Source organism: Cinclus cinclus, chromosome 3, assembly GCF_963662255.1.
Source record: "Cinclus cinclus chromosome 3, bCinCin1.1, whole genome shotgun sequence".
Classification (NCBI taxonomy): Eukaryota; Metazoa; Chordata; class Aves; order Passeriformes; family Cinclidae; genus Cinclus; species Cinclus cinclus.
Window position 1 is genome coordinate 26,270,951 of NC_085048.1, and position 24,634 is coordinate 26,295,584.

Sequence of the window (24,634 nt, forward strand, 5' to 3'; positions counted from 1 at the left end):
CAGTGACACTTAACAGAAGTATAAGAGAAAATACCATGTGTGACTCTTTGTGAGCACATGACACAAATTAGCCACAGACATCCCTCTGAGGTGACAGTGCAGTTGAGGGAATATAGCGGGTAGAGCCCAGCTGGAAGATAAGATCCCTTCACTCTCTTGCTCCCAACCCCCATCAGGATGGCAGAGAGAAGAAATGAAAAGGTGAGCAAACTCATGGGTTGTCATTAAGTTAGTTAAGCAAATTAAGAAAAAACACTGATGCAAACAATCACCATCAGCAGGAAGGTGCCCTGAGCAACAGCTGCTTTGAAAATCTTCTTCCCATTGTATCATTGAGCGTGATGTTATATGGTATGGGGTACCCTTTTGGTCACCCAGCATCAGCTGTCTCAGCAGTGTCTCCTCCCAGGCTCTTGGCCATACACAGTCTATTCACTGAGGGGTAAGAGCAAGCAACAGAAGGAATTGATGCTGCGTTAACAATGTTCAGCAACAGACAAATCATCCCCATATTAGGAGCACTACTTAGGTCAACAGTCTAAAACACAGTGCCATACAAGCTGCTGTGAAGAAAATTAGCTGCATCCCAGCCAGATCCAGTAGGGAGAATTAATAAATATTGACACATTGCATTTATAATACAAAATTTCACAGATACATTATAATGTAGTTCATTCAATGCTTGCTGTGAGTCATTGCATGAAGACACAACTGCCACTAAAGATGTTAGAGAGATGCAAAGTTGTACAAACTCTAGAAAAAACAATGACAGAGGTAAGAAATAAAAGTCCGAGATCCTGTGCCAGAATACTGTAAGAATGCTGTCGTAAGAGTAAAGACTTTTTTTTTTTTAATTGTTAACAGTTTAGAAGGCACTACATGGTTATGGAAAATTAAATAAACTATCTTAGTATACCTCATAGCAGCATGGATTTTTTAGTTACTGAGTTTGTGTTTATCAGAAATGGCAACAATTTGCTACACTTGCTATCCAAAGCACAGACGTTTAATCGCTAAAAGTAATTTTCAATGGGATTTAGCAGCAAATTGTCTTCTTTTTTTTTCTGAAGAGAAACTTGTGGATTTGCATTTTAATAGGACTAAGTTATACACCCATAACTTCATGTTTGTGGCACGAGCCTCTCTGCTGCTGAAAAAACTTTGAGAAAAGTCACGCATACATAAAATAGGAACAGATGAATATTCAGATCAGTTCTAGCTATTAAAACGTGATAAAAAATTTGTACAACATGCTTTTTTTCCTCATATATATTGAGTTTTGTGGTTAGATTGCTACAGTTGATGCCTCAGAATTTACCTTTATCAAAAAACAAGTTAACAGATGAGTAAATTGATAATTAAAGATCAGCTCTTGATTTTACCTATGTGTTCTGGAGAATACATAAAGAAGCTTAAGGCAATATTAGTGCAGTCTCATCAATTGCATAAAGAACTGGTCTGCAAGAAATGAACCTACAGTTACCAAATACAAAAGGAAAGAGTGGGCAACAAATCTAGGGAGCTTCTGTTTGAAAGGGTCATTTGGATAATCACTGCATTAGTTGCCCAACTAGTACATACATGCGGTCAAATATATCTCTGTCTCTGTATATGCCTTGTCAAATATCTGTTTTCTCCTGAAGCTGAAAGGGTCCTGCCTAAACTACATGGAAGTAATTGCTCTTGCACAATCCCCCTTTAGGTTTCCACCATCAGGTTGTATCACAAGAACTACAAAGAAAGATTAGAAGCCACGACCTGGTATCTGCTGGTACGTGGTCAACACAACAACCTTTTCCAAGGGTGGCTCTTCTTTATTCTTCTTCATTGCCTATAGAGAGTGTAGTGACCACTATTCATGACTCTTAGATATAATTCGACTTTGAAAAAGAGACTGAAAAGAGGGGTAAACAAGATTGATAAGCCACACAAAATTTCTGTGTGAAACTTTTTTTTTTTAGGAAGAAAGTGTGCCTGTATACATTTTCAGTACAAGCAGATAGTCTGCCATCAAGCTTGTTAAAGAAGATCCCAGAGTACAGTGGATGATTATGTGGATGATCATCCACATATTCAGTGGATGATTACAGCCTTTCCTCCCAGGCTTTGGGACTCCACTTGGAAACAGTGCAATGTTCAAGTCAGTGTCTGGAAGGAACTCAAAGTTTTTAGATGACAGATGTCTAGGATGCAAGCACTGACGAGCATTGTTGCATTAAGTCACTTCACCATAGTTTAAGCTTTAAGCTTTGTTGGAATGGACTGATACAAAACACGTCTTCTAAGAGATCATGAAAGTTGTCTGTTAACTGCTCAAGCCTTACTTCTTACTTATCATCAACCAGACCTGCTGAAACTTTCATAAAGGATCTCAGTCGCACAGAGGAATTAACGAAATGCCAACCTCACATCTGATGCCATCTGTTGAGATCTGTTTCTTCCAGAAAAACAGCAATTATTTCTTTTTGTTGTTTGTATAACATGAGGTCATAAACCTATACCTACAACTCTCAATGGTATATTAATTTTGAATTGCATCAACTTTTAAGATTTCAACGTAAAGGCATAGCTCCATCAAACAGTACAGATCCTGTGTGCTGTCCTGCCTGATTGAATGTGCTGTTGACCCCATAATGCTGCCTGCTGACAATTTCAAGGTAAAGATCATTTTTTAAAAAGAGCTTCCAGACTGGATATGAACAATAGGCAAGCAAAGGTGAAGTACCTGGCAGGCTACCTGAGAAGGTGTTATGTACATACGCACTACTACATTTCTAGGAAAATCGGGAAATTTGGAAATATGAGAAGCTATTGGATAAAAAAGGCTGAACATGCTCAGCAGGAGTCATCCTAAATGTCTATAACTGCCCCAGATTTTGCACACTGAATAGGAAGAAGAGAATAATGGTTAATGTAACTAAGTGAGTCACAGCTGTAGAAGAGTGAAAGCACCACAAAGACACTGAAAGATTTATCCCAGGACAACTCCCATATCAGCACACACATCAAGATTAGATATCAAGGAGATTCTTGCCAACAAAAATGAGCTGTAGCTATTACCAGAACACTGTGATAATATAGAGGAACTGTGAAATAATTAAGTGGCAACATCAAGCAAAAATGGAAGATCTTAACATCTGGTCAACCTGGCAGCTTTGGGAAAATAAAAGTCCTTACAGATGAAGGATAAAAACTGACCTTGCAGGCCAGCAAATATTGTTCAAAGATAAATGATCACTTGGATTTGAACTTTCAAATTGATAAAAGCAACTTACATGCAAGTTCAAAACAATGTTATCCCTTTTAAAATTGTTCTTCAAAATAAGGAAATAATCTCCACAGAAACAGAGTCATATATTTGTATATTATCAAATCATATCTTTGCATATCACTGAAAAAGCACTTTTTTTTCCTGATAAAATTAGTCTACTGTTGAATAGGGTCCCTGCAAGAGTTGATGAGCAAAAGGTGATATGACAGGAAGGCATCAAAAACCCAAAAGCACTGTCACAGTTCTTTCAGTCTTTTCTTACATAAGAGATGTTCCAGCCCCTTGACAATATTTGTGGCCCTTTACTGGAGATGATCCAGTAAGTCCAGATGTTCCTTGTACTGGACAGGTACAGAACTGGTCCCACTAATTCAGATACAAGCTCACCAGTACTGGATAGAGAGGATGAATTGGATACCTAACTGGCTCATAGACATCTTGCTGACTACCAGAAATTTAAGGTTCTCCTTTGCCAAGATATGCTCCAGTCAGCTGACACCACAATGTACTTCCACATGGTATTATTATTCCTCAGTTTCAGAACTTTGGAATACCCCTTCTTGAACTTCATGAGATTTCTGTCAGCCCATTTCTCCAGTCTGTCGAGGTCCCCCAGGATGGCTGCACAACCCTCTGGAGAATTAGCCACTTTCCAGTTTTGAATCACTCTTAGAACTTGCTGAGGGTACATTCTGTTCTGTCATCCAGGTGGCTAATGAAGAAGTTGAACAGCATTGCCCACTAGTAGATTCTGGGGCACCTCACCAGTTACTGACCTCCAAGCAGACTTTGCATCACTGGTCACAGCACTTCAGGCCTGGTCATTCAGACTATTTTTAATCCACCTCACTGTGAACTTCTATATAGACATGCACTTCATCAGTTTTTCTGTGATGATATCATAGGAGACAGTGTCAAAATGTGTCAAGGTAGACAACATCTACTGCTCTTCCGTGTCAACCAAGCTACTCACCAAACTGCAGAGACCGTGAGACTGGTCAAGTATAATTTCTTGCTTTAAATCCATGTTGATGTCTTCCAGTTACATTCTTGACCTCCATGTGTTTGGAAATTATTTTCAGGAGGATTTGTTGTATCACCTTCCCAGTGATTGAGGTGAGGTTGTCTAACCTATAGTTCCGCAGATCTTTCTTCTTCCCCTTCTCAAAGATGATGATATTCTCTTCTGGTCTTCAGGAACTCTCCTAATTGCCATGACCATTCCAAGATAATTAACAGTGACCTCACACTGGCATCAGACAGTTTTCTCAACATTCCTGGGTGCAGCCCATTAAACCTCAGATACTTACATATGACCAATGTGTTTAATGGATCCCTTACCCAATCCTTAACACAGAACTAGGATGGAAAAGACTTTTGAGATCATCAAGTCCAACCTACAACTCAATATCACCTTATCAATTAAACTGTGGCATTAAGTTCCACATCCAATCTTTTTTAAAACACCTTCAAGGATGGTGTCCCCAGCAGTGTTAAGTATTCCTTGCTCCAGAATTTCCCTCTGGCCTTAAGGACCTTCCATTCCTGAAGGCTGGTTTTACGGTGTCCTGGTTTTGGCCAGGACAGGGTTGATTTTTTCAGTAGCTGAGAGGGGACATGGCCAGGACCCTAACATTATTCCATACCCACTCACATCATTACCAGAGGAGATGGAAGGGAACTCCCTCTCACTTTCCAGGAGAAAGGTGTTCCTTCAAGTTGAAAAAGCTCATGGGGCAGAATGGTCCAGTATTTGCTTATTGTCAAACTTTTCACCTCAGTGCACCATGAAGTGGCTGCAGACAGTCTTGTGTTTTATATGTTGACTGAGAGAAAGAGCTTGAGGAGACTCCCTAAAGGTAGTGGAATAGAAAAAATTTCTGGTATAACACAGGAATGCATGACATACACTTTTTATCAAACAATTTTTTTTTTTATAATATAGCTATTAATCTGAACATGCCCACCAGTTGCCTTTAGAAATTGAATTGTATCTTACTATTTCCCTTTTAATTTATCTTTTATTTCCCAAACTCTTATTTCCCTCTATAAGAAATATTAATCAAAAAGAATTGGAAATATTTTTTCAATGTTAAGCAGAAATCTGAAGTCTCTTATTAAATTCTCCAAATACAGAGTTTATTTACATGCCTCTACCCCATATGTTTTTTAGAAATTATCTCAAGAGAACAAGACAGAGAAATTTTCAGTGGTGCCTTGGTATCAGTCTTTTAATTTGCTAAGGTTGCTACCTGGTTAGCTTCAAGCATTCAGTACATGAGTCTGAGTTGAGGAACTGAAATTATGAAGTATTTAAAATGTTTTTGAGACAAATACTTCCATAAAGCCAAATAATGAGAGGATTTCAGCGTGACAGTTGCACAACCATCATAATTTAAGATCAGCAAAAGACATTGCAATGTTTTTTTTTTTACTTTCTTTCAGACTCAGAAGCTTCAGGAATTTAATTCCCCCATGCACACAGAGCTCTGGTTATCTCAAGCTGCATCAAAGAGCTTCTGGAGGACACAGCTAAAGCCATGCATATCAAAATCTCATATAAACAAGAAACAGAAATAATCTATTTGGCTCAGCATAGTGGCTCTGATGAGAGTTTGGGAGCACAAACACATTGCTTTTAATGTTCTGTTTCAGTTGGCTGCTCTTAGCCAAGGCCTGTTGCTCAGATGGCCCTGGGCCATGAACTTCTTAAAGTTCACTGGCTTCTTTTCTGCAAGAATGTAGTGTAGCTATAATATCACCAGTCTGAGTGATCTGTAGCTCTGCAATAAGTATAATGATCTTGGCATTTTAGCATTCTCTAATGAGAGTGAATTATATTTTTAATCTTGGTTATAGTAACCAGTTTATATTGTGGACTGCTGATATATTGTATGTGTGGAATGCAAATGCTTCTCTTTTTTTAATGTAGACATGTTGATATTAATAAGATTTTTGCACTTCTGTGAAGCACAGCCTCGTCAAAATGATTCAATATTTATAATCTTAAGTGTCCCCTTTAATTTGTTGCAGAAGATAATCAGTGAGAAAAAAACCCTTCATTTCTCACCAGCAATATTTTCTGGTCTGTGGATTTAACACAGTAAAGGATATGTTTTTCTTTCTCATTTGAATTTATTTTGTGTGGTGTTAGGAGACTTTACTGAAAAGTTTCATAGACATTTTACTAATAGAATATCAGTATTTGTATTATATAATAATATTAAATACATGCATATATGCATACATGCATATGTGAAATTCTAACTTCTCTAAATCAACTCTAGTGAAATTTAAAATACAAGCAGTAAAAATACCACAGAATACAGCTGGAGAAATATACATTTTTCCGATCAATAAGTCTGTTATTATAAACTTCAAAAATACTTTTCTTAATATCTTCCTAATGAAATATTAAGTGTTACCTACAACTAATAAAATCACCCAAATTAACATAACTTTTCAATATAGACTTATCAAGAAGCATTCAGGAAACAGTATTTAAAATCTTTATACTTTTATGTTTCCCATTCTAGATTTTTGATAGCATAATAATATATAAATATATATATAAATAAATATATAAATAAAAAGTATAAATTAGACATAGTAGGAACATTTACTGTACATTTTATTAATAGTCTAGGCTTAGATTTTACAATAACTAGCAAAATTCAAGATTTCTGTGATCTGTGTAAGCTGTTCTTGTGTAAGGATCACACAATACTAATTAGGATCTTCAGCAAGAATTCAAACTTCAAGTAGATAAATCAGTACTGAATAATCCAAAACACTTACATGAACATATTCAGTTATAGGAAGAATTAATAAATCCATAATATGACTATATGCATACTGATTAATCTAATTAGAAAAAAAGAAATAAATGTGCCACTCTTCACTACAATGCTCCCTGTGAATACTTCTTTCCTCTAAGTTAATATCTTAAATGCTGCAGTGTCCAAGATGATCATCTGGAGCCTTTTGAACACAGATTGACTTAAAAAGAATAACATAAGCCAGCAATACAGTGTTACAGGAATGTTTTAGCTTTTCCTTGATAGTATCACTTCTCTGTATTGTTTAGCCTTGAAGACATAGCAAGAACACATTCCTAGATGGTAAGGGGCTACTGGCACACTAGTAACAAAGAACCCTACAGGGCAGCACTGAATACTTTCAGCAAAATATCTGAAGTCTCATATGTATTTCTTTTTTTGATCAATGGATTAGGAAAGACTGTCTATTACCCCTATATAGTCGACATAATTACAGTATATTGAAATTAGAATAAAACTGATTTACTAATGTAATTTCATTACATTTTTCTTTTTACCTGGAAAAACGCTTTCTAAAAAAACAAAATTCACATTTAAAATATACATGACAGAACTAAATATGTTACAAAAATTGTAATGGGAGCATTTGTGTAAAAATGTCTCTCTTTCTGCCAAACCACTAAAGCATTATTTATTTTAAAAAGAAAGGTAACTGCCTATGGAAAAATATCTGAGTTCTAAAAAAGGAAAAAAAGTAATAAAACAGTAAGAATATGATAAGCGTATTGATGGTAGAAATATAAACACTGCGATGTTATGATGCAAAAGTAAAAATCAAGAAAGGTATAGGCTGCACCAGAAACAGGTAATATAATAAAAGTAATCAAATATATATATATACAAAGTGGCACAAATAATTTTGCACTAACATTTCATGCAGAAAAAAAGTATTGTATTAGAGCTATAATATATATCATCAACGTGTTGATTGTATTTGTTAAATACTAAAGCAGGTTAGAAGGGGTAAGGCAGAAAAGACAGTAATAAGAGAGTTTAATTACTTCAACCAGTCTGGTAAGAAATCATGACAAAACATGCTGAAGGGACTACACTTTTATATGCTGTAAATAATGGTTTCTTGGAACCATTAGAGAAACTACAAGAGATATAACTCTTGGTTTTACATTAAGCTAGGCAAAGAATATGTTTCAATATTTCAATTTATAATCATTAAAATACCCCCAAAACATTAAAAACTCTGAGTATGATATACTCAACTTCAGTGTTCTCCTGGGAGAAAATCTCACTTAAAAAGCCACCAGAAGGTTTAAATGCATAAGGACAAGGCTAGTAAGGATAAGAACAATTGGAAAGTTTGATGGGTAAAATGCTTGCAGGTTACAGAATGCTTCCATAGAATTCAACAACTACATATGATCAAGGAGAAAAAAAATCAAGCATAACTTAAAAAAAAAGGGGGGGGGGGGTAAGAAAAAAGACGTATTGATTGCCAAAGTAGGAGAATAAAGAAGACTATTAGTCAACATTTTTCTGACCAAAATATGGGTGAAGTTTGAAAAGGGTAATATCTGGTAAATGAAATCTACTATTCCGTATATTTTAAAGTGTTCCGGGATGTATTTTAATTTTGGCTGAAAAAAGTACTTAAGCCATAAAATCATAAAGTATCCCAGGCTGGAAGGAATCTCACAAGGTCATCTGATCCAACCTTTCATGTAAAAGGGAGTTTAGATGAGATTATCTAGCACCCTTTCCAATCATGTATTGAAAACCTCCAGTGTTAGGGACTCTACCATCTCCTTATGGAGGTTGTTCTGTGTTCATCAAAACTTTCTAATATGTGAAAGCTAGGAAGCCTGGAATTGTGCAAAAATGTTATATAACATTTTAATTAGATTATGTTTGGTAACAACATAGAGGAAAGTGGCAAATATGATACTGGCATTTCAAAAGGGATAATGAAAAGCCAAAATGATTGAAGCAAACTAAAACCCAGTAAATCTATATTCAGAAAAAAAAATCTGAATGTTGTAATTAAGAATATAAGTAGCAAAAAAATGGGACAATATCACATAAAGAATCTAAAATATTGTTTAGGAGGCTATACTTCTCCAATTAATAATATCCCTTGAACACAATAATGGTCCCATTTAAGAGGTCCATCCAAAACTTGAGCCAACCTAATTTCCAAAGATGTTTTGATATTGTTCCTAAGTACTAGTTCTTAAAGAAAATTAGTATTTCTGGGAAATAGAGGAAGGGGGTTTTTAGGTGGGTGGTGAAAACCTGAATAAAAGAAAAGACAAAAATTGCCAATACTAGTTGAGTTTTCACACTGATAAGATGCAACAAATATTGCCCACTCAGTCTTATACCGTTAAACACGTTTACAAGTTATCAGACAATGTAAGAAGTACTGATGCTAAAAAGCATGCTGGTCAAAACAAACTATTCAGAGCAGGCAAAATATCTCTCCAGTCAAGAGACAGGACCCCTGACTTCAGGGTAATGCTTAATTGTATAAGAACAGAGCCTGTAGACTTTGGCTTATCAATCTGAAGAAGTACAAATACCAGAATATGTGATAGTAGCCAATGAAACATTGACATGTAGAAGTAATTTAGATGTGACAGATATTTATTTAGTATATAAAAGTGCATAAATATTTAAAATATATTGAGTAACAGTAAGTGGTGCTCTCAATTAAGATAAGCATTCAGGTGATGCAAAGACAGATTCAAAGCATATCCTAAGTAGGATATTAGAAAGTAAATACTTGTCAGGATCTAAGACTGTCATGCTAAGATTCAAAAAGAAGTCAGGTGCTCTTCAGGATCCAAAATGCATTTCAAATCAACAAACACCCTGAAAGAGCCTTTTTGAATACCATAAATCACAAACTTGACAACAGAGCAGACTTAAAAGATATATAATGTGTGTAGGGAAAGTCAAATTAAAAGGGAGTGACATAAATATAAGGACAAACAATTTCATCCTATTTTTTGAGAAATACAGATTCTGGAATTCATACAAACAGGAACAACTCGGTTTCAGAAATGTAGCACTAAAACCACAATGAGATTCTGGATAGAAGACTCAACACTGTTCATTTTCATTTCCTGTATCATGGCAGAACCTTAAACTCTAGTGCATAGCCACTACAAGCTAAACATCTATATTTCACTATATCTAGGGGGAAGACTAATGCTTGGCAATTGGATTCCACTTCATCTGTTGTGAGCTAGAGCTTAAACTGAAGAATCAGATAATTCTTTAAATTATATCAAATGTGAAATATTCTTGGGATAATTTCTAGGCAGACTTGTGATCTAATGAAAAAAAACCCCAAACCTATAACCAGTCTGGCTGAAACTTATTTTCAAAAACATACGGTTTTTAACAGTTAAATATGGAAATTTTCAATATGGTGTGGAACAACAGGAAATGTATGGACATTCAAGGGTTGGTTGGACATTCAATGTATGGGCCTCATAAGGTTTCAAACAACCCAGTCTTGCTCATACCACTAGGGCAAACAGTTGCAGCCATGTAACAATGTAGTATGCCTTGCATTCCTGTGACAGATTGGATTTTCTTTCCTTTTTTGGCTTCCCCAGGAAACTTCTCAGGCTGAACACTGCAGCCCAGGGAGCATTAATTGGGTCAGCACCACTGTAATTTGCTCACATCCAACGATTACTGTAGCAGGATGTTGATGAATCATGTACATATTATATTATTATAAATTATAGTGTGAAAGTTGCTGTCAGAGCTCAAGATTTATCAGATAAGGTGAATGCCAGATAATCAAATCTAAAGCACTATGCACAGATTGTACTAAATTCTCCCACTGCTTTGCAATGCTCTGGCAAGGGAAATGGATCATAAACTGTTTCTAACTAGACAGTTACAGAGGGGTAACTGTTGTGTTAGTCTATGGAAGCACAGTAGCTGTAACACAGAGCAAATTGCTTTTGGATCATTCCAAATTAAGGGTCTGATTCTGTATTTTGTAACACCTGTTTCACATTGTCCATTTATTCACTCAATGACACTGAATTCTGTGGATGAATATTAAAGGAAAAAAATGTAATTTTGTATGTTTCAGCAGTTGATATTAAAATGCTTAGAACATTTTTATCTACATATGTGTATACCTGAGAATATCTTAAAACTGGGCAGTACATATGATTGTGATATCACATCATCTCTTTTTCATAGGAAAACTATATGCATATTTTACACATCTGTATTTAAAGTACAAGCCTGCTAAAGTACTGTGGTCTCCTAGTCTGAGTCTTTAGATGTATAATGATTTCCATCCCATCTTAGTTTCAGTATTAACACACTATGATCCTGAGCACATCACTCAATTATCTGTTGCCATTTCCCAATTGGTAACATATTGATGCCCACATATGTATTTGCTTTTCCCTTAATCTTTTATCTTTATTTAGAAGATTGCTCTTCTGTTTAGAAGCTTATTTTTCCTTCTGAAACTTCCCTGTTTTAATACTTGCAAGGTTTAATTATAGACAACCGCTTGAGTTGAAAAGGAATATAAAGATGTAACGACATTTCTCATTCTTGATACTAAAATACTATTAAGTCTAGAAATAATAATTGCAGGGACAATTGCAACAGCAGAAATAACAGTATTACTGCAATCAACTGCTGCTGCTGTAGGTATTTGAAAACAATCTTTAATTTCCCTTTGAGTATACCAATCTTCTCTCCAGAGAAAAAGCTATTGTAAACAACAACACTAAAGCTAGCATGAAATTAATTATTCTGAAACTTCTGAAACCTCTTAAATTTCTCATAATCTTGAGATTTCAGAAATAATGTCTTTTTTTTTTCAATTTCTGATCAAAAAGGTTTTTTTCTGTATGTAATTTGGCTCTCTTCCTTTTTTGTTGATTTTTATGTCTTAAGAACTGGCCATCATAAAAAGCTTTAAAACCCCAATGTTTTAAAAAGATGATGGATGCTATTTAACTGTTCAACTGATTTTGCAATTTACCTGTGGCAAGTCTGAACTATTCCCATAATATTCTTTATCAAAGAAATAGGATAGAATATAAAAACAAGTAATAAACTAAGCTGGCACAGAACTGAAGGGGATTTTTTTCATTGTGGCAAGACAGCAGAACAAGATGTCTTCCAGCCAGCTATTTATAGTTTAGCTTTCATTTTGACTGTTCACTAGTGGCTTCCTAGACTGTCAGATGACTCCACTAAACTTTGCAATGGACAGTTTACAGAGTCATAAAAACAATTTCTTGCTGTGCATGAAACAGATTGCAGTGCTTGAACATGGATGAATTCATTCAAGGTGTTTCAGTGGATGCATCTGTTACCTTGATCACTACCCACATCTTCAGATCCTTCAGAATTCATACCAAGAAAAATGCTTTTTCCATCTTTGGTCTATGGATAGCTAAGAGAACTGTAGATATGTAGGAGGAAGGAGTGGCAGAGACAAACTGTTATGATCTGAATATTACCCCCATTTCCCATCCTCCAGTGCCACTCAAAGGGAAGAGACAGAGTTGGCAGTGAAGCTCTCTGAGGCATGAAATAAAGATTATCTGCTGCCCTCCCTTTGCCCACAAAGCCTGTCTTCTCAGCAGGGAATGTACGCTTACTTGTCAGGCAGAGTTCCCCTTTGGGTTGCTCCCAAGGAGGTTCTTGTCCTTAATTTGTTTCTATATTGGTATCAGGACCATAGTTGTGCCACTGACCTGGCTCATGGTTACCCATCTTCCTTCTCATCTCTTTTAGGATGAACATAACATCACATTAGTCTTTTTCCCTGTCATCAGAGGCTTCCTCTGATTGCTGTAGGCTTTCAGAGGTAATGGTGAGTGGCCTCATGACAACATCAACCAGAGGTGTGTGTTTATAAGCATATTTCTGAATCCATGGTATTTTACATGTCTGGTTTACTTAAGTAGTCCATAACTATATCTTGCTGCAGTGTTTCTCACCACTAGTCACGGACTGAGATCTGGGAGGTCTGAGATCTTCTGAATAGTGAAGAAATAATCTACTGGGTGTCATGGCACTGCTTCCCCAGATATCACAGATAATCTTTTAAATGCATCACTGCTTGAGGCTAAGGCTCTGATCTGAAGAGACTGTGGCAGAGATAAGAGAAATCAGCAGAATTGTTGCACCTTGCCTTACATGTTGAGTGCACTTGCACCCTAAGGAATACAAAATAATAAGCATACAAAAAAAAGAAAAAAAAAACAGAAAAAAAGAAATATAAGAAATATGTGGAAGGAATGCATGGACATTTCAGAGCTGATTAGGAAGATATATAGGAAGTCATCAGAGGAGACAATGTTTTACCCTGAGGGTTTTATAGGTCATCTCAAACTTCAATCAAAATGAATGGAGGAGAAATCTATCCTAGAAATGAATCATTTAACATGAGCCAATTCCAGTGATACGTGACTCCCATGTCAACAGTTTCTGGTACTGACAGCCAGAAGTTCCTGTTAGTCAGAAACTGAAGGAATCTAAGGTCTGAAGTCACTGTTCTCTGCAACTTCCACAATATTGGGAAGTAGGAGAGCCAACAGCAGGGTGAACCACTCCTCTGAGAGAAGGAGCTAAAACAAGACAATGTATTATTAGGTGAATACTGCAGATATCACAAGGGTCATTATCAAACTTGACTCCAAGAGGGATCAGAGCACTTGTCAGAAAAAGCTGAGGCTCAGCTGGAGCAGAAATCTCCCTTGAAGCATACTGAAGGATGAAGGTTGGAGACAGACCTGTTCTGTTTCAGGGATGATGAAGGTTTTACAATAGAAGACTGACTGCCTGGGTCTAAACTGATGGAAAAGAAACTTTCTGGAGTGGTTTCCTACTGCTGGGGTTGAAAAGCCCACAAAGAGAGTACTTGGACAGGCAGTTCTCCATTCCCTGACAAAAAGAAAAAAAATAGCATTTATAGACTATATTTGTCTTGGAGCTTACAGACTTTGACAGGGAAGCCAAGGACAATTAAACATCCCTGAAGCTAGAAAAAGTTGAAAAATAAGAAAAATTAGATACTAAGATCAAAATGAATACAAAAGTCACAAATAAGCAAAGTAAATTAACTGAAATAAAGGCTAAGGTCACCTCAAACAGAAAGAAACCTGCAAGAAAGCTCAGTGAAAAACTAGAGAGGCAACTGAGAGTAGAGGATATATTTTTGCCTTTTTGAGGAAGTTATAGGAACATATGGTTTCCAATTACTAATTGAGGTTAAGTATCACCACCTTGAGCACTTGTACCATCCACATCTATTACCTAATTTAGATTACGATCATGAACCACAACATCTCACTTATTAATGCTGCATTAAAAATAGAATTGAACTGCAACATTCTCAAAGAAGGAAAGCCCATTTGATATGACAATCCAACACATGCAGGCAAAAAATTTAGCAAAAACATTACCTTTACACCATTGTGTTTCATTGCTATTTGAACTTCCCTAATGTAAATTTATTTTCCTGGATTTAATTTGGCCTTTGGCTAGTAAAGAGCTATTTTTCATCTCAATTTTTTTTCTCATATACACATTATTATTATATCCCTCAAACAAATTGCTTCTTTACCTGCTCCAAAACACACTGTGTGAATTGAACTTCTCTAAGCTTTCAGTATAAATTCTTTGGGGTATGCTCCAAAAATTTCTCTTAGTTTCTAGAAGACAGGTCCTTTAAACATTGAAAATATAATTTTCATATAACTCATTAGTATGCATACATTTTTGTAGTAAATAAAATCCTATATACTACTGAGGATAATATATTCCAGATGAAGGTATAGTTTCTGTATGAACATTTGAATTAAGGGAAAACTTGTATAACTATGAATAATACTTGATGTGTTCTTTTAATATCAGTATGATCTACTTAGAAGTACACTTTTTGCAAAATATTTTACAACCTGAAAAACACTTACTCACAAGAACTTGGATTTTAACAGTCTTGTCACATCGTTGATTACTGTGAAATTTATTATTAGGTGAAAGCAGTGTAGAAATGCTGCATTACAGTATCAGTATCAAAAACATGCCAGTGCTTGAAATCACTCTATCTGCCTCATGGTAAGATGACCTTCACTTACTGAAGAATGGAACAGAAATAAAAAGGTTAAATCAATTGTGCAGGGTGAAGCCTACCCAAAAGTATAGCTTAAAAAATGAAAACTGGACTATGTATACCAAGTTTTTGCAGTGCACTGGAGAAAAAAATACCCTGCAGTCTAATTTTGCTACAGCTGTGGAGTGACATCAATCCAAAGAACCCTTTTCAGACAAATGAGACCTGCACTACACCAACTCAGTGCTAACAATTTAATGTATTTCATGACATGGAAAACACAAACACTCACAGATAGTCTTTATTATGCAATGGAAAGCAGTTTTACATTCTGGAAGCACATTTGGGAATGAGACAAGAGAGTTAAATAGTCCAGGTAGCAACACAGGTTGGCTTGGATAAGTGAAAGTCAGAGACCAACATGGAGCTATGTGACTAGTGAGGTCACAGGCACCTTATGTCAAAAAGTTAATTTAAAAATTTTGCACATAGCTATGGCAATAGCCCCTTACATGCTGAGGTGTGCTCCATACTTAGACACCTGAGAAGACATAGCAGGCTGAACCAGCTGCACTGGGAGCTGTGCTGTACAGGGGCCACGCTGCTGGGAGCTGGACTGAGTGTGCCCTGGGCATAAGGTGCCAGTCTCCAATGAATTACAGGCCCTGGACCCTTGATCTGTGTAAGCATGTAGAGTTTGAGCGTCATAAACTTGAATAGAAATTGCTAACTATACTCCTGCTGTTCTGGAGACAAAAAAAAAAAAAATTGGACATCACTTAAGTGATGAATATCTGTGATTGTGACTACTCTACCGCAAAATCCTCCATAAGAGCAACTGAGAAATGATCCACTTTGTCTCCAGCTCTCTGCATGACCCTGTGGGTATTCTTTCCTGTCTCTGTACAAGCCCCACTGTATATTGCTTCTCATCCCTGCATACGTGGTTACCTGAGCTGCACACAGACCCCCACAGATTCAAGCTCCTGTGCTATCTCTCATTCATTTCTGCAGTTTCACGGGTTAGCTTTCTCTTGCCTGGTCTGTTTTTACACATACCTGTCTGAACCAGCACAGGATGCAAACAGACTCTCCTTTGTTTAGGAAACCATTGCAGTTGTATTTTCACAGCTACATAGAACTAACACCTGATGTAACAGGTACCTCCTCTAAATTTGATCATATTTGCTCCTTTACTCTGCATACTCAAGACAAACAGGATTTCGGATAATGACATTAGACCATAATTTTGTTCACTTACCAAAGTCCCACACGTGCAATACTCTGAAAGGGACCATATTCATCCCTTAGATGTGACTCTCAAAAAGATGTAATTTTTATTTTTTGCATGGTTTAAATCTCTTCAGTTCCATCATATTCAACATGCCACTCCTAAAAATAGTAAAAGTTCGAATAAAATTTAAAAAAATAAAAAATAAATACCTCTCTTGCCGCAAAAGGATGAGGCAAACCACCAACAAATATGGATCCTGTTTCAAGCCAATAAGAACTGGACCAGAAATTTCTAGTTACACTTGTATTTGAAGATAACTTCAGGATTGACATTTCTGCTTCACATGGTACCATGCCTTGCCTGCACAAATTCAGAAATAGGCACATTTTATCACCATATATTGTTTACATTGCTATCTGAAAATTAATTAGGTTGTTACTAAACGTACATGGAAAGAAAATCAAGTAAATAGCTGTTTTGTATTATAGAACTATAAATATAAAAGAAACTGTTTAACAAGCTGTAAGTTGACATGTCTTTAGGGTTTGAAATTCCATTAAAATGAAGCCATATTGTAAATCTGGGCAGATTAATTGCTAAAAAAAGCCAAAGCACATAAATGACTGAATAAAAAGAGTTGGGCAATTTTTAATAATAACAAGAAAACTTTGTAATTTGCAAAAATACATCAAATGCACTGAAAAAAAAAATAAATATCCCTCCTTCTCATCATGCACACACAAAATACAAACAACAAAAGCAATTTAAAGCAAGCTGTATTTTAGAAAGTGCAGAGGTACTATAATAATCTGTAATATTTATCTTCAAAAGCATCATTCCTAAAGCTGAAGTCAGTAATATTAGGCCTTGAAATTAATAAATACATTCCCATTTCCCTACCCCATTCACATAGCATCTTAAAAATGTTGCCTTTACCAACATGCAACAATTGTCAACAACAATCTCTCATGGGGGAATTTCTTCCAGCCTATCTATCTCTCTGTACATGAAATGAATCAGAGTTCAATCAGCTTTATATTTAAAGCTATCTAAGTGTCTTTGTAATATGGGTGCCACAAAAAGTCTATGTGAAAATATCACATAAAAAAAAAAAAACACACAAAAAACCCCAAAACCAAAAAAACCCCAAACAAACAAACAAAAAACAATACCCAAACCATCAACCCACAGCTCTGACAAAACCAGTTGGGTAGGATGCAGTAGCCATTGTATGAATTCAATTTATCTCTGACAATGCAAAACAACCTTCTGAAATTTTTTACAAAAAAGAGATTTTAAAGTTTCCTTAACTATATTCTGTGTTATGGTAATATATGGACTCTTGCATATTATTTCATAAAGTCTTCTATGTGTTCTTAACAGGCATAATGAAGAGCTAACATTAGTAACATTTGCAAACAGTTCTTCATGTTTTTCATGTAATTCTGTTTTGAGATATTTTTAGAACAATATGCAAACATGCCAATACATATTTACAGAAAGGCCTATAAATATTTGTGTATGCAAAATGGCCTGTCCATCCTATGGCAAATAACTTAAAGTGGAGAATAAAAAAAAATTGGTTTTCTGCTAAAATCAAGAATGAAGAAAATAAATTGGGGGTTTTATTCTGTCGGTTGAAAACCAGCATCTTAATGTAATGCTTCAGGGGTTTTTTTGTTCTCATTTTTTTTTAACTTGATAATTAATACCTAACATGAATGCAAAAAAGGGGATAGATGTATCTAGAATCAAGGAAAGAAATGTTTTTCCTACTATGTTTTTTGGATAATATACAATAGCTGTATGTCTAAGCATACACACAGAAGGTTCTGTAACACACCTTTTTCATTTAACTAATTTCATTAATTTTCCTTCCTTACAAAGGAAGGTTGCTAATAACGTGTGTAACTGGCACAATCATTCTCTGTAGCTCTGTTTACAATGGTCAAGAAATTTTTACTACTGTTTGAACCAAGCATGACATCTTGGATATATCATTCTACAGAAAAGAGTGGGAGTGAGACTTCAAAGGGAAAAAAAAAAGTGATTTTGTAAATATCTAAAATCTCTTCCTGTTAAAATTATAGTGTAATCATTAATAAAAAAAATAATAATAAGATAGCAATATTTCAGAAATATTTTAAACCATATTTGTTTTAATGCAGTGTAATTCTTAAGATGCAGTGGAAGAGGGTCGGGAAGGAATTGCCAGGCTTTTCTTTTTATATGTGCTAAGTACAGCTGCTCAAACAACTTCTCTTTTGTTTCCCTCTTAATTACTATTTCTCCTACATGTTTTGAGATGTTAATGCTGTAAGTAGTTACATGACCATGTACATGCTTCTATCACACAAACACCATATTGATGTAGTTCTTTTCACAGTAGCTTTAGACATAGTTTTTAGCTTGTCCTTAATTGGTTATGCTTGATATTTAAAAGTATATTGGTGTGCATATATTAAAAAAATATTTTGAAATGAATTCCCAGTGTTTGGTGTAGAAAACAAGTTAATACAATTCAAAGCATGAGCTGCCTTTGCCCTAAGCTTGTTAGAATGTCAGCCATGCACCTCTGATTGTGTTTGATTGAATCTAGCAGGGTCTGGCCAAATTAGAATAATGACTTCAAACCATTATTGTTTAGCATTTGCTGATGATACAATCACTGGGTCATATATGCACTCTATGAAATTTCCATCAGGCTTTTAAAATACTTTTTCTACAATCAGCACATTGGGTGCTTTAAAGGTCAAGTTAGATGACAGGGCTTTTTGCATAATTATAAATGTGGAAATGCATACAGCAACTCTCAAGCACTTTTGCTGGGTAAGCTACCAGTAATTGTGCCTCAGTCCAAGCCAGCAGTAATAGTTCACAGGTCCCTCATTTGTAATCACACAAATGTAGTGATTAAATACTGGCCTATTAATTATAACCTGAAGATGAATTCTGTCTAAACAGGACTAAATCCATTGCTCAGTGCCTTGCAGGTTAGAACGATGGAAAGGTCAGACAATAATTTGATAACTATTGATGTAACAGTCCCTAAACATGGCAGTGTCTGTACAAAATCCAAATCCTTTTACATAATATCTTTACCTTCTGACATTTTTCATTGATGTTTAAATGACAATTTTAGGATTATCATAAAATAGCAAAAAAGTAACAAAACAAATGGTGGAAGAGGAGGAGGGAAAGGGGGATGTTCAGAAGAAGTATTGTGTCAGTCATGCTGTGAAGCCTTGCTGGGAATAAAAGTTCTTCAGCTTATTTTTCCTCCTAGAAGAAGGAAATATTTTGTTCTAGAAACAAGTTTGAAACTTTCATCTGTCTTTAGAATTTCACTTTAATGTAGACATGCTAAAAGACAATAAATAATTCACTAATGCCACTGAATTGGTATTACAACTATAGATTGTAATATTAGCATTCAGTCTATTAAACAAAACAAGAAATTTAAAATATCTGTACCAAATATGCACTGTGAACAATGAGAAGTAAAGAAGTTTTATTATCATATATTATAAAACAAATAATCCCTAATTTCCCCAATTGTATTGAAGACAATTGTTTAGTTAAAGTTAAGAATGTATTCCACTTTCATTATATTTAGTTGTTACTTATAGATTTCTTAGCTTGAAAAAAAGACAACTTGTTTTTCACACAGTATCTGGAGGTTTTCATTTTCTGGTATCAAATTCTTCCTCGCAGTAGAACATTTATTTTTTATAAAATTATGACAAAACAATAAACCTACTGTCACTATAATCAAGAGAAACCTTTTCTTAATGCACATTTAAAAGGTTGGATCAATTTTGACCTAGCTCTGGTTTTGAAATCTTTGTGGCTTTTCAAGGGTGTTTGAGGCAACTTTAGAATTTGAACATCTGGACCATTCAGAGAGTTTTGCAGGTTTCAGTGTTGGAGGTTTTCAAAATCTGACTGAATAAAGCACTGAGCAATCTGCTCTGACCTTGGCTGGCCCTACTTTGAGCAGGAGGCTGGGCTAAAGACCTCCTGAAGTCCCTTTTGGCCCAAAATACCCTACAGTTCTATAATCCTAAGACACTTCCTTTAGCAAAAAAGAAACCCCAGCAATTCCATACTAATAACATTTACAGAACAGGGCAGAATCTCTTATTACCTGCAGTAGACTTATCTAGATAGAATATATACCAGTTTGCTCACAGTCACTACATTTTCACTCTGCAGTAAAATGTGTAATTTTAGACTTTTGGTGCTGACTTTGCCCTACTGAGACAGCAGGTAACACACACTTCCGTGCTGCAGATGAATCAATTAGTCCACAACATGCTTTTTCTCATTTCTCTGATATCATCCTTCCTGGGCCTGAAGCTGATTTCTTGGTCTGGTCTTAGAATTAACTAACTTTTTGGTCTGGTCATAGATTCAACTGTGATTTAACTAAACAAATAAGAACAATGAAGCTAATGATGCAAATTTCCCTAATAATACAAGGGAGGGAGGAAATGAACTTTGTTTCATATTCTAAGAAATAAATAAAGATAGTACCCCCTTTTTGTTTCACAAAAGTTATGCTTACACTACTACACTAAAGTCCACAACTTGAGTTCAAATTCTGATATGGAACCATCTGTATTTTTACAAAGTCATCACTATTTCTGTTACAGTTACTATGGAATTTAGACATTATCTTCAATTTTGGAACTTATAAAGTTCATTGGTTAGTGCAATTCAGGAATAATTTCAGACTCACCATAACAAACTATTTTACATAAAAGTTTATAAAGACATGACCTCAAACCTGCCAGTTGGCTTCAGTCCAGAGACTAGCCTTTAGATTTTAGTTTAATTTACTACTATAGATATAGCTAAAGAAAAAACAACTATCGTGCCTCTGGCCCTTTATGTCTTTGCAGCTTCCTGCTTCTAGTTCCTTGTTGCTCACATCATACCAACCATAGATACTACTTACAGAAATTAAACTTAGAAAACTTACTTAAAGTTGATGTAGACGTGTCACTTAGGGAAAAGTTTGTCTCAAACGAGAGTACTGTATTGAAGTATTCAGACAGCAGAAAGCTGGATTTAGACTTGCAACACTGTAATTTAGAGTGCATCTTAAAGACTTTTTTAAATTAAAAAAAATAGCTACACTGTGGGAATTCATATTCACATCAGCTGTACAGGCCAACATTATTTCTGATCTCTATACCCTGTGTTCTCCTTAACATAACTTCTATGCTTATGACATATGGCCAAAGCAGCCACAGAACACTGAACCCACTTTTACTATCCATAAGTACCCTTTGATGTTCCATAGAAATCAATACAGAACAAAGCCTGATGTATTGTTTTTGGCCTGTTATTAGAGTCCTATTTAACTGTTTTTATGTTTCTGTCCCAGTGATAATCTGCTTCAGAAGATAAAGTAGAAAATTTTAATTCTTATAAGAGACACTAATGATCTCTTTCGAGATCCAAAGCAAAATAAAGTAGCTATGACAGAAGCATTTTTCACATTTTTTTAGTTAAACAATCAGAGTTCGAAAACATCACAATACACCACAGATTTGTTACTTGCATTATGTTAAATTTTAATGTCTGAGTGTCTGCTTTAAGGTAGAGTTCTGAGAATGTGAAGAATATGATTTGTACCCAAGATGTAGCATGACTTTTATCTTTAAGAGGCTGTGAAACAACAGTTTGCATCAAACTAATTGGTGGTATTCAATCACTATTAACTGTTATTAAGATCAATTTAGTATAATTAAATACATTGTGTTCAATGACATTACTAGGAAAAAGGAAGCTGCTATTCTCTGTCAATTTATAAGAGGTTTGTGAAAAATAGCCACTCTGGAAAATTAAAAAATAAGTGCAACATCTTAAGCTTTGATTTCATAATGTGTTTTGATTTCAATTAAGATTTTTTTTTAATGTTGCATTGATGCAAAATAAAATAACGTAGCTGAAAAAAAATGCAGTAAGTTTTAAACTTTTGTTTTAGTAGAAGACTTGATCAGTGCAGGGTGGGGATTTTCCCTGTAGTCAGACAGCTATGTAAGTAGAAAGTATACTTTCACTACTCTAAATTTCTGGAAACTAAATGCAAGATACAAAAAAAAATATGAAAGTCAAGTTTCTCTGACATAATTTCTAGGTTTAATCAATTTCCATTATTCCTTTCTCTGTGAAGTCTTAATTCTTGCTGAATGAAGAAAGTAATTTCTGTAGTGGCTTCAGAATAGCAAAAGGTATTTTGCCATGTGTGGCAATGCAGGACCAAGATCTTTCCTACACAGGTCAAAAGGAGTATCATCCTGTAACATCAGTAGTATAACCCCATGATTGTTTACTGACAGAAATTTTGTTTCTGAAAGAAAGTTAAACTGATCATTTTAAGAAGAAAAACTTCAAGTTAACATTTTAAAGAAATTAAATAAGTTAGTGGAGATCTGTGAATATATACAGTAGATATTTGTGGAGCCTGGATAAAATCACTGGCATCTTATATAGTTATAGGTGTGGTTTGAATGGCAGCTTAGGGAAAGGACCCTATATGAACCCTGGAAACATGGGTCAGTAGCCAAATAAAGAAAGAAGAATATAGTGGTTTAAACATGGAAAAAACAACCAAGCCCTTTGAGGCCAAAAGTGTCCCTTTGAAGGCATTCTTAATTGTCTCCCTTTTGTTAGAGTAACTTATCCAAAAAGACATGAGCCCCCTCTGTAAGGAAAGACTTTATGTAGCTCACAAGATAACTGAATTCTTAAAAGGTTAATTCTTTTAATAATGAAAATGTAGCAATAAGAGTGATTAAATGAAAGCCTTGAGAGAAAATTTATTCTCTAACTTGAAATAAATTTTCTACTAGATACAGTTGGTCCTAAACAAAATCTTCCTTCCATGGCCTTACTAGGCTCACCTTAATGCTTGCCACCTATAGCAGGCAGACTCGAGTTTTCTGGCTTTCAGGATTTTTTTGTCTGCACTGCTGCTGCAGACTCTCTGCAATCTCCATCCTGCCCTTCAGGGAGAAAAAGCTTATTTGCTTTCAGAAGGGGTGCAGTCTCCCTGCCTCCAGATAATTCTGACTGAAAGGGATTCATGTGGGATAAAGCAGAAAGACAGCTTCCTTCTTGCTAAGTAGGAGTTACAGTGTACAGAATTCACACAGCACTGTCTGAGTAAACATGACTGCTGTACTGCTTGTCCTGTTCTTTGCTTATCCCACTTTATTCAGTAGAGAAAAGGATTGGTTGCATCATGTTTCAAATACTCATGCTGCCTCATATCTGCTGCAGTAAAATGACTTTAAGAAATATGTATGTCTTCAGGTTTCTGGACGCAATGTGCAGTGCCTATCTGCATTCTTCTCCCACTACAGAACCATCCAACTACTTTCATTTCTCTGTTTTCTGGACACGTCTCAAATGTGAGTGGTGAAGGGGTATCTAGCAAAAAGATCTTTGAGGTGAGAGTGAATTTATATGTCTGTGCTTCTGGCTCAGTCCTGAGCATTACTTCAATACCTGAGACATAGGGTTAGCAGGGTCAGAAGGGAATCTGTACCCATCTTTTATTTGCAGCTTTTTACTGAAGTACTTGCTGAGGTTTGCCAGACAGAATGATCTGTGTAACTAAACTGCCCACCAATGCTGTGGGTTTAGGAAGAGGTGACCACAATAAAGTGTATCTTAGGAAAATATTTAATACAAGGGCTTGATTGAACTGAAATCTATGTTTTTCATAGATTAACTATATATATATAGATCATTTAAGATATAGAAGAGGTAAAATTAGTGGTACCTTGGTGGTCAAATAAATGCTCCCTTCTAGCCTGAAAATCTAAACCAAAGAAATTTTAGAAATTTTAACTTAGATTAAAATGGTAGTTTATGTTACCTTATGCTGTTATGTACAAATCATGTCATATGCTCATCCACAGAGAGACAAAGAAGGTCTATAAAATATTTTTTAGAATCTACACTGTTTTTCTCCAGTAAGCTCCCTTAATGATATCTAACTTATTTACTAGCTAGTATATTTACTCCTTATAAACATGCATATATTGTATAAAATATATTGATACTGCATGTGAAAACCTCAGTTCTTGAAATCACTTTGGTTACAAAACCAAAGACCTCAGTGCGTTCAAGTGTGTGGAATACTAGATTATGTATATTATATATGTTAGGTCTGATTTCCTAAAACCAAAATCCATTCAGAAATA

At 35.3% G+C, this 24,634-nt stretch overlaps 1 protein-coding gene across 1 annotated transcript in view; it reads right to left on the minus strand.

The window, feature by feature from the left end:
* EYS (eyes shut homolog) overlaps positions 1-24,634 on the minus strand; it is a 706,383-nt gene that overhangs the window by 225,621 nt on the left and 456,128 nt on the right. Inside the window, exon 34 of the mRNA XM_062489770.1 lies at positions 16,622-16,772. Within this exon, the coding sequence (XP_062345754.1) occupies positions 16,622-16,772 (151 nt within the window). The remainder of the gene's footprint in view (positions 1-16,621; positions 16,773-24,634) is intronic.